This window comes from Colletes latitarsis, chromosome 12 (assembly GCF_051014445.1).
Source record: "Colletes latitarsis isolate SP2378_abdomen chromosome 12, iyColLati1, whole genome shotgun sequence".
Lineage (NCBI taxonomy): Eukaryota > Metazoa > Arthropoda > Insecta > Hymenoptera > Colletidae > Colletes > Colletes latitarsis.
In genome coordinates this window covers 19,672,680-19,684,945 of record NC_135145.1, presented here as the reverse complement: position 1 = coordinate 19,684,945, position 12,266 = coordinate 19,672,680, and the positions used below count along the sequence as shown (strand labels likewise).

Below are 12,266 nucleotides of genomic sequence, written 5' to 3'. Positions count from 1 at the left end.
TCACTGTATGAATTTTAATTTTGTTTTAGTTTCACTTTATTTCACTGTATGAATTTTAATTTTGTTTTAGTTTCACTTTATTTCGCATTCTAATAATGATAGAAAAATGTGTCACCTAAAATCGAACCATAGAACATTTCCTAAAAAACTTAGAAATCTCTCAATCCCACCTACACATTCATCCCACGCACGAAAATTTATTTGCCCAGTTTCGATACCCACGGACCTCGTGGGACGATTGTTTTAATAAATCAAGGTTTCCAAACTGAACGAAACTTTAACCAGGACAGTCACGCGTTATTAACGGTTTCCGGGATCGAAATTTGTAATTCTGAAAACGCTCGCAAAGATTCGCTGTGATTATCAAGTGGACTGCCAATCCCTATTATTCTACTTAACGGTGATTTTTAAATGGAAATCAAATTTTCTTTTGGAGCATTTTAAAAATAATGTACCAATGGAGGATTATATAAATTTTTAAATGATTACATTGATGTATATTAATACTCAGGTTTTCTCCATTTTGTTCCATGTTTAAAAATTGAAGAAAAATCGTGTATTTGTTTTGGATTATTAAGTGGACTCTCGATTATTATTATTATAATATAAATTATTATTCTCATAGTTATTTTACTTAATGTTGATTTTTAAATGGAAATCAATTTTTCTTTCGAGCATTTAAGAAATAATAAAAGAATAGTTTTAAGGAGCTAGAAAGATTCTAAGATGGCTGACAACTCATATCGCGTAAATGGCTCGACTCGTGATTTATTATATTAAAATAAGACTCTAGGGGCAAGTATTATTCGAAAACTATGCTTAAAACTACTTTATTTATAGGAACAAACGTAAAACAATAGAAAAAGGTTGAATTAAATGCTCTGAAACTCACTGAAGAATAGTTTTGAGGAACTAAAAAGATTCCAATATGGCTGACATTTCATATCGCGTAAATGGTCCAACTCGCGATTTATTATAATGAAATAAGACTGTAGGAGCAAATATTATTCGGAAAATATGTTTTAAAATACAATATTTATAGGAACAAACGTAAAATAATGCAAAGATCGTGAATTAAATGCTCTGAAATTGACTAAATGTTAGTTTTTAAGGAGCTAGAAAGATTCCAATATGGCTGACAAGTCATATGACGTAAATGCTTCATCTCGTGATTTATTATATTGAAATAAGACTGTAGAAGCAAGTATTATTCGAAGACTATGTTTAAAGCTACTTTATTTATAGGAACAAATGTAAAACAATAAAAAAAGGTTGTAAAACAATAGAAAAAGGTTGAATTAAATGCTCAGAAACTCACTGAAGAATAGTTTTAAGGAGTTAGAAAGATTCCAACATGGCTGACACTTCATATCGCGTAAACAGGTCGACTCGTAATTTATTATATTGAAATAAGGCTATAGCAACAGGTATAATACAAAAACTATGATTAAAACTACTTTATTTATAGGAACAGACGTAAAATAATACAAAGATCTTAAATTAAATGCTCTGAAACTGACTAAATGTTAGTTTTAAGAATCTAGAAAGATTCCAATATGGCTGAAAACTCATAAATGGTTCACTTCGTGACTTATTACATTGAAATAACTCTATAGAAGCAAGTATTATCCAACAACTGTGTTCAAAACTACTTCATTCATAGGAACAAATGTAAAATAATTAAATAATTCAAATACAAGGTGCACGCAAAGCTACCTAAAAATAATAACCCAATGAAGGATTATATAAATTTTCAAATAACTAAATTGACATATATTAATACTCAGGATTCCTCCATTTTGTTCCATGTTTGAACGAATTGTAAAAAATTTATGAAAAATCTAGTATTTGTTTGTGATTATTAAGTGGACACTCAATCTCAATTATTCTACTTAATGTTCATTTTTAAATGGAAATCAACTTTCCTTTGGAGCATTTAAAAAATAATAGAGGAATAGTTTTTAGGAATTGGAACGATTCCAAGATGGCTGACAACTGATATCGTGTAAATGGCTCGACTCGTGATTTATTATATTAAAATGAGACTATAGGGGCAAGTATTATTCGAAAACTATGCTTAAAACTACTTTATTGATAGGAACAAATGTAAAATAATACAAAGATCGTGATTTAAATGTTCTGAAACTGATTAAATGTTAGTTTTAAGGGGCTAGAAAGATTCCAATATGGCTGACAACTCATATGACGTAAATGGTTCACCTCGTGATTTATTATATCGAAATAAGACTATAGGAGCAATTATTATTCGAAAAGTATGTTTTAAAACACTATAGTTGCAGGAACAAACGTAAAACAATGGAAAAAGGTTGAATTAAATGCTCTGAAACTGATTAAATGTTACTTTTAAGGGGCTAGAAAGATTCCAATATGGCTGACAAGTCATATCACGTAAATGGCCCAACTCGTGATTTATTATAATGAAATAAGACTGTAGGAGCAAATATTATTCGAAAATTATGTTTTAAAATACAATATTTATAGGAACAAATGCAAAATAATACAAAGATCGTGAATTAAATGTTCTGAAACTCATTAAACGTTACTTTGAAGAAACTAGAAAGATTCCAATATGGCTGACAACTCGTATCGCGTAAATGGTCCAACTCGTGATTTATTATATTAAAATAAGCCTGTAGGAGCAAATATTATTGGAAAAGTATGTTTTAAAATACAATATTTATAGGAACAAATGCAAAATAATACAAAGATCGTGAATTAAATGTTCTGAAACTCATTAAACGTTACTTTGAAGAAACTAGAAAGATTCCAATATGGCTGACAACTCTTATCGCGTATATGGTTCAACTCGTGATTTATTATATTAAAATAAGCCTGTAGGAGCAAATATTATTGGAAAAGTATGTTTCAAAATACTATATTTATAGGAACAAATATAAAAATAATAACCCAATGGAGGATTACATAAATTTTCAAATAAATACATGAACATAACTACATCGATACTCAAATTTTCTCCATTTTTTTCCACGTTCGCAAAAAATTCTAAAAAATTGACGAAAAATCGTACATTTCTTCGGAATTATTATCACATACTGGGATTGGGAAACTTGTAATTCTGTAAACGCTCGCGAAGATTCTCGACGAACGATTTACTTTGATTCGCCAGTAGCGGAATGTTCGCGTCCGTTTAATTGCGTTGTTTGTTCGCGCGATCGTCTCGTTATGCAATCTAATGAAGCGCGTTAAGGAGGGTGGAAAATAACGGTTAATTGATTTGCGTCGAGCACCTTCCGGCGTAGCTACGGCGAGGCTGACGCTGATAAACTTCTGTTTCAGATGACCTCTTTAGTTCCGGAGACACGGCCGCCGACGACACCGAAGGTGAGTCACTTTCAGTCAATTTCGAAAGTTCACCCGGGGTGACCTGGAGTTTTAATTGAGTGTGTTTAGTATTCATCAGCGATCGAGTTTGAGGGATTAAAGTGAAATTACGCCCGGGCGTGTTTGGCGTTTCGTTAACGAACCGACCCTGATTCGAATCGTTCGTACTTTTATCGGGGAGACTCGTCGTTTTCGTCGGTGACGAGGATATTTCGTTCTTTAAGCAGGATCGAGAAGATAAAGGGAAAATCACGGTTCCGTTTAACCTTTAGGACTCTCAACTGAATTATTCCACTCAATATTGATTTTTAACAAGTTGGTAAATTGGAAATCAATTTTCCATTGAAGAATTTAAAAAATAGAGGATTACATAAATTTTCGAATAACTACTTTCACATATAGTAAACAATTGTTCACTTAAGAGTTATACGTAACAAATTCTAAAAACAGATAGTTTGTTTATCAAATTAATAAAACGTAGGGAAGTAAAATAACAAATTTAACACTTGAGTGGAATTATTTTACTTAATGTTGATTTTTAACAAGTTGGTAAATTGGAAATCAATTTTCCATTGAAGAATTTAAAAAATAGAGGATTACATCAATTTTCGAATAATTACTTTCACATATAGTAAACAATTGTTCCCTTAAGAGTTATACGTAACAAATTCTAAAAACAGATAGTTTGTTTATTAAATTAATGAAACGTAGGGAAGTAAAATAACAAATTTAACACTTGAGTGGAATTATTTTACTTAATGTTGATTTTTAACAAGTTGGTAAATTGGAAATCAATTTTCCATTGAAGCATTTAAAAAATAGAGGATTACATAAATTTTCGAATAATTACTTTGATATGTAGTAAACAATTGTTCACTTAAGAGTTATACGTAACAAATTCTAAAAACAGATAGTTTGTTTATTAAATTAATAAAACGTAGGGAAGTAAAATAACAAATTTAACACTTGAGTGGAATTATTTTACTTAATGTTGATTTTTATCAAGTTGGTAAATTAGAAATCAACTTTCCATTGAAGAATTTAAAAAATGATGGAGGATTATATAAATTTTCGAATAATTTTATTGACATATATTATTACTCAGATTTTGTCCTATCTTTGTACGAGTTTTTAAAAAATGAAGAAAAATCGTGTAAATAATAGAAAGAATAATCGTTTGTGATTATTAAATGGACTTTCAATCCCAATTATTCTACTTAATGTTGATTTTTAAATGGAAATCAACTTTTCTTTGCAGCATTTAAAAAATAATAGAAGAATAGTTTTAAGAAGCTAGAAAGATTCCAACATGGCTGACAAGTTATATCGCGTAAATGGCTCGACTCGTGATTTATTATATTAAAATAAGACTATAGAGGCAAGTATTACTCGAAAATTATGTTTTAAAATACAATATTTATAGGAACAAACGTAAAATAATACAAAGATCGTGAATTAAATGCTCTGAAACTGACTAAATGTTAGTTTTAAGGAGCTAGAAAGATTCCAATATGGCTGACAAGTCATATGACGTAAATGGTCCAACTCGTGATTTATTATATTGAAATAAGACTGTAGGAGGAAATATTATTCGAAAAGTATGTTTTAAAATACTATAGTTATAGGAACAAACGCAAAATAATACAAAGATTTTGAATTAAATATTCTGAAACTGAATAAATAATAGTTTTAAGAATCTAAAAAGATTCATAAATTGTCGACTACTGAAATCACGTAAATGGCTCGATTCGTGATTTATTATATTGAAATAAGACTATAGGAGTAAATATTACTCGAAAATTATGTTCAAAACTACTGTATTTATAGGAACAAATACAAAATAATAGAAAGATCGTGAATTAAATGTTCTGAAACTGAATAAATAATAGTTTTAAGAATCTAAAAAGATTCCAAAATTGTCGACAACTGAAATCACGTAAATGGCTCGATTCGTGATTTATTATATTGAAATAAGACTATAGGGGCAAGTATTACTCGAAAATTATGTTTTAAAATACAATATTTATAGGAACAAATGCAAAGTAATACAAAGATCGTGAATTAAATGTTCTGAAACTCATTAAACGTTAGTTTTAAGGAGCTAGAAAGATTCCAATATGGCTGACAAGTCATATGACGTAAATGGTCCACCTCATGATTTATTATATCAAAATAAGATTGTAGGAGCAAATATTATTCGAAAAATATGTTTTAAAATACAATATTTATAGGAACAAATGCAAAATAATACAAAGATCGTGAATTAAATGTCTGAAACTGACTAAATAATAGTTTTAAGAATCTGAAAAGATTTCAATATGTCTGACAATTGATATGACGTCGTAAGTGGTTCACTTCGTGATTTATTATATTGAAATAAGTCTATAACTTCAAGTATTATTCGAAAACTATATTCCAAACTACAATATTTATAGGAACAAATGCAAAATAATTAAATAATTCAATTACTAGATGCATACAAAATTTGCAAGCAAAATATCTCCAAAGCAAAGGCCCATTTTGATCTATTATAACCATGTATTATAATTTACATCTACTAGCGTTTCATAAACGATTCCCACTACCTAAAACTAATACACCAATGGGGGATTACATAAATTTTTAAATACTTATATCGACGTATGTTATTAAGGTTTAAATCAATACTCACATTTTCTCCATTTTGTTACATCTTTTCACAAATTTTTAAAATTTCATAAAAATGTAAAAACCGTGTATTTGATTGAGATTATTCGTGTGATATTTTCCTGTGACGTTGACTTCCGGTTTGCAGACGTTGCTAATTTTCAATAACAAATTGAAATTTATCCCCGTTTGGCTTCTCGGCTCGGAATTGTGTAACATTTTTCTGTTCGTTTCTCTGTTTCCTGCTCATCGATCGACGTTTATTAATATCGTCGGTTGTTTCTCGTCCGTCAATATCGTGTATCCAATATTATGTTTGATAACCTGCGATCATTTCGCGTGTCCATCAAGGGGAACATGGAAAAACTTTTTTCCCCCACCGCGTAATTGGTGTAACACCAATAATTTTCTCTCAATGTCGTTGTGCACGTATATTACAGCCCCAATAAGCGTCTGGAGAATTTTCTAAACGATCCTAACACATTTAGCTCATTGTAAACAAAAAGAAATCGATTTTTTGGAATTAAAAATAAATTAACAGATAAAATATTTTAATTCGAAGCTTGGTTCGGGGAAAAAATTGTTTTTAAACATTTGAATATTAAATATTGAGTATCATTTGACGATCGTTAACGCATTCACTGTCTGTGGTCCGTATATGGGTCATACCACCGTGTTATTGGATACGACGCTGAGAATTTGGACAGTGAACGCGTTAATTGTATGTATTTCCAATTAACATCGTTGTGCACGTATATTACAGCCCCAATAGGCGTCTGGGGAATTTTCAAAACGATCCTAACACATTTAGCTCACTCTAAACAAAAAAAAATCGATTTTTTGGAATTAAAAATAAATTAACAGATAAAGTATTTTAATTCGAAGCTTGGTTCGAGGAAAAAATTATTTTTAAACATTTAAATATTAAATATTGAGTATCATTTGGCGATCGTTAACGCATTCACTGTCTGTGGTCCGTATATGGGTCATACCACCGTGTTATTGGATACGACGCTGAGAGATTGGACAGTGAACGCGTTAATTGTATGTATTTCCAATTAAAATAGTTGTGCACGTATATTACAGCCCCAATAAGCGTCTAGGGAATTTTCAAAACGATCCTAACACATTTAGCTCACTCTAAACAAAAAAAAATCGTTTTTTTGGAATTAAAAATAAATTAACGGATAAAGTATTTTAATTCGGAGCTTGATTCGGGGGAAAAATTATTTTTAAACATTTGAATATTAAATATTGAGTATCATTTGACGATCGTTAACGCATTCACTGTCTGTGATGCGTATATGGGTCACACCACCGTGTTATTGGATACGACGCTGAGAGATTGGACAGTGAACGCGTTAATTGTATGTATTTCCAATTAACATTGTTGTGCACGTATATTACAGCTCTAATAAGCGTCTGGGGAATTTTCAAAACGATCCTAGAATCGCTATTCGAAATATTTAACACACTCAAAACCAAAAACAGTCGATTTTTCGTAATTAAAAATAAATTAACAGATAAAATATTTTAATTCGAAGCTTGGTTCGGAGAAAAAATTGTTTTTAAACATTTGAATATTAAATATTGAGTATCATTTGACGATCGTTAACGCATTCACTGTCTGTGATGCGTATATGGGTCACACCACCGTGTTATTTGATACGACGCTGAGAGTCTGGACAGTGAACGCGTTAATTGTATGTATTTCCAATTAACATTGTTGTGCACGTATATTACAGCTGTAATAAGCGTCTGGGGAATTTTCAAAACGATCCTAGAATCGCTATTCGAAATATTTAACACACTCTAAACGAAAAAAAATCGATTTTTCGGAATTAAAAATAAATTAACAGATAAAATATTTTAATTCGAAGCTTGGATGGGGGAAAACATTATTTTTAAACATTTAAATATTAAATATTGAGTATTATTTGACGATCGTTAACGCATTCACTGTCTGTGGTCCGTATATGGGTCACACCACCGTGTTATTTGATACGACGCTGAGAGATTGGACAGTGAACGCGTTAATTGTATGTATTTCCAATTAACATTGTTGTGCACGTATATTACAGCTCTAATAAGTGTCTGGGGAATTTTCAAAACGATCCCAACACATTTAGCTCACTCTAAACAAAAAAAAATCGATTTTTTGGAATTAAAAATAAATTAACAGATAAAATATTTTAATTCGAAGCTTGGTTCGAGGAAAAAATTATTTTTAAACATTTGAATATTAAATATTGAGTATCATTTGACGATCGTTAACGCATTCACTGTCTGTGGTCCGTATATGGGTCACACCACCGTGTTATTGGATACGACGCTGAGAGTTTGGACAGTGAACGCGTTAATTGTATGTATTTCCAATTAACATCGTTTTGCACGTATATTACAGCCCCAATAGGCGTCTGGGGAATTTTCAAAACGATCCTAACACATTTAGCTCACTCTAAACAAAAAAAAATCGATTTTTTGGAATTAAAAATAAATTAACAGATAAAATATTTTAATTCACAGCTTGGTTCGGGGAAAAAATTATTTTTAAACATTTGAATATTAAATATTGAGTATCATTTGACGATCGTTAACGCATTCACTGTCTGTGATGCGTATATGGGTCACACCTCCGTGTTATTTGATACGACGCTGAGAGATTGGACAGTGAACGCGTTAATAATTGAATTGGCGTTCGTAAATATTGAACGAGGTATGGTATTACATGTAAACACGAGTAGAGCAAATATAACAATAAATGAATGTGGTTTTTGTGTCCACGGAAATGTCTGGCGCGCAGTGATTCTTCGTGTAAAGGTAAACGGAAAATGCGCAGGGAACAGTTTTTGCTACGTTTTCGAGAAATTCTGTTTGTTATTTGGTAGATATTTTTACTAGAAACGATACTTCGTGTGTCTGGTTGTATAAAATTTCAGTTTCATCGAAATTGGGTGATTCTTTCTATCGACAAAACCAAAAAACGAAAAAAATATTGTAATTATTTAAGATAACAAAACTCTTAGTATTCGATATTGTGAAATAAGAAAACAGTTTTATTTTTGAAGAAAATTCTCAGTGAAAAAATGTTCAATTTTCCTTGAAAGACACTGTCAAAAATTTGTTCCATCACAATTTGAATTATACAATTTATTCTTCGATTTTGAATTATACAAAATTTGATTTATTCGTGTAAAACTAGATCGAAAATGTCTAATAAAATTTTTTGAAAACAAAGCTTTATTTTTAGAGAAGATTTTCAAGTTTTCAAAATAAATTTTATCGCAAATTTTTTGGATCCTCAAAATTTTTTAAATTGTCAAATTTTCCTTCAAAGCATTTAAAAAATAATGACTCAATGGACTATTACTTAAATTATACATTTTATTCTTTGATTTTGGATTATATAAAATTTTATTTATTCGTGCAAAACTTGATCGAAAATGTCTAATAAAATTTTTTGAAAATGAAGCTTATTTTTAGAGAAAATGTTTAAGTTTTCAAAATAAATTTTATCACAAATTTTTTGGATCCTCAAAATTGTTAAAATTGTTAAATTTTCGTTCAAAACATTTAAAAAATAATGACTCAATGGACTATTACTTAAATTATACAATTTATTTTTCAATTTTGGATTATACAAAATTTTATTTTAATCATATTTACTCGAAGACCCAAATTTTATAGCAAACTCTAAAATACAGTGATTCTGCTTGCAAAACTATATCAAAAATGTCTAATAAAATTTTTTAATACGAAACTTTGTTTTTCGAGAAGATCAAAAAATTTTCAAAATAAATTTTTATCACAAATTTTAGGTTCTTAAAATTTTTAAAATTGTTAAATTTTCCTTCAAAGCATTCAAAAAATAATGAGTCAATGAACTATTACTTAAATTATACATTTTATTCTTCAATTTTGAATTATATAAAATTTTATTTTAATCATATTTACTCGAAGATCCAAATTTTATAGCAAACTCTAAAATACAGTGATACTTTTTGTAAAACTATATCAAAAATGTCTAATAAAATTTTTTAATACGAAACTTTGTTTTTCGAGAAGATCAAAAAATTTTCAAAATAAATTTTATCACAAATTTTAGATTCTCAAAATTTTTAAAATTGTTAAATTTTCGTTCAAAGCATTCAAAAAATAATGACTCAATGGACTGTTACTTAAATTATACACTTTATTCTTCGATTTTGGATTATATAAAATTTTAAAAAGTTTTAAAAAGCAAACTTTTAAAAAGTGTTTTAAAATTAAAATTTAAATAAAAATTCAAATAAACTATTTTAATACTTGTTTTCACAGAAAATTTTTAAGTTTAAAAAAAAATTTAATTATCCCGAGAATTTAAAAAATTTTAAATTTTCTACTTTTGAAAAATTATCGACATATTGGAAAACAGTAATACAGACGAACAATAAATAATACAATGGCCACTGTTCGTGTTTACAAACGCTGGAAAAAAAGGCAGAAGTGGCTCTTGTATAAAATACGAAAAATCGATTTCCCCGAAAACAAAGCCCCCGAACGAAAATATTCTATCGTGAATTTTCGACTTTTTTTTTACACGAAAAGTCGCTCTCTTTTTCTGGCCGAGCGTTTTCAAAAGGGTTATATTTTCGCGTCCCGTTTTCCCGTATTTAAGCGCCTCGACTTTCAAATTTTTGAAGATTTTTTCGTTCGAAATTAAAATCGAAAATACTCGAGAGATTCTCTCGACTAAATCAGGACTATCTCAGGTTCGTATCTCGAATTTGATTAGAACAAAATTGCACGTTGCAAGTATTTTTCCTTTTTTTCCAAATTGAATCATATTTTCTTACGCCAATTAATTTTTTGTGTTTGAAAAATATTTGATGTATTTAAACGTTTCGTCAATATTTTTTTTACTTTTCAGGGCGGAAATTTTAATGATTAAAATTTCACGTAACTACTGATGCGTGGATGTACTTAATAAAAAAAAATGTCGTCGAAAGATAGCATTGGGGGGATGTAACGTTTTTTTAAATAAATCCATCCGCGCGTTTTTAATCATTGACACATCGATCGTTCCCAAAGACATCCTCTTCTCGATCTGTTCGTTTCTATTTAAAAAAAAAAATGTTGGAAATTTCTGATTTCAAAGCTGTCGATGCAATTCTTTCCGGTCGAAAAATTTTACGAAAATCGAAATAGAGGGGAAAGAGGTTCGTTGAGATGGAATAAAATTCTTTTCACTGTGATGGTTTTTAAATAAAAAAAACACTCCGATGCTTCCAGTGAGAGTATCTGAATAAGCTATAAATATTTATGTGAAATACAAGCAACAATTTGTGACACGATTTAACGCTATCTACAATTATATATTTATTTGTAAAAAAGAAATTAAAATAATAGTTGAAGAAATCTATAATGTAATGGAAATCAATTTTTATTCGTTTTTTTATGAAAGAAACTATGGTCAATTTTCAAAAATCTAACGGAGAACATTTTTTCCAATTTTTATTGGAAATTACACAATTATTTGTAATTTATTGGAATTACAAAAACATTTGTAATTCGTTAAAATAACAAAATTATTTGTAATTCGTTAAAATTGCAAAATTATTTAAATAATTTTGAGTAGTTGTAGTGTTAATATTGTTTAAACTGTATGTGAAGATGCTGAAAAAAATTTGACTATGCTTAAATGAAATTATGGTACAGTAAATTTTCAAAAATTCAGTCGAATAAATTTTTTACAATTTTTATTAGGAATTATCTATCATTTTTACTATTTTCAGTAATTCTAGTGTTAATATTTCTCTTCAAAGATCATTTATCAATATCACCAAAGTTATATATGGTTAAAAAATTGAACCAGAATTTACTAGATCCACCATTTTGTTTAGTGGAACTTCTGTTCCAGCTTTCCAATTGTTGCAGTCACAAGAAAAAATAGATAAAATTGGATAGATGTGGTCCACCAGAATGACCTACTGTGACCTCTGAACCTCCTTTTTAATAATAATAATTCAGTGCAAATAGAAGAAAATTACTGTAATTTTAAAGGAAAAATTGAACTATCAAAGTGGAGAGCCATAGTTTGATCAATCGTAAGTTTCTCTAACTAATTTTCAAGGTTGCAGACCACTGTTAAACTATATTAGTCCACTTTCAATATGGCGTCTCTTTAAGATCACTTTCCTTAGACAAAAAATTCCTTCAAGGACCATTTATCGATTCCACCCAAATTTTAAACATAAAGAAAATTGAAACTAAACTTA

At 29.2% G+C, this 12,266-nt stretch overlaps 1 protein-coding gene across 1 annotated transcript in view; it reads left to right on the top strand.

Moving 5' to 3' along the window:
• Positions 1–12,266, top strand: part of LOC143348860 (insulin-like growth factor-binding protein 7) — a 376,906-nt gene that overhangs the window by 150,775 nt on the left and 213,865 nt on the right. The window contains exon 5 of the mRNA XM_076779534.1: positions 3,319–3,363. Coding sequence (XP_076635649.1) covers positions 3,319–3,363 — 45 coding nt within the window. The remainder of the gene's footprint in view (positions 1–3,318; positions 3,364–12,266) is intronic.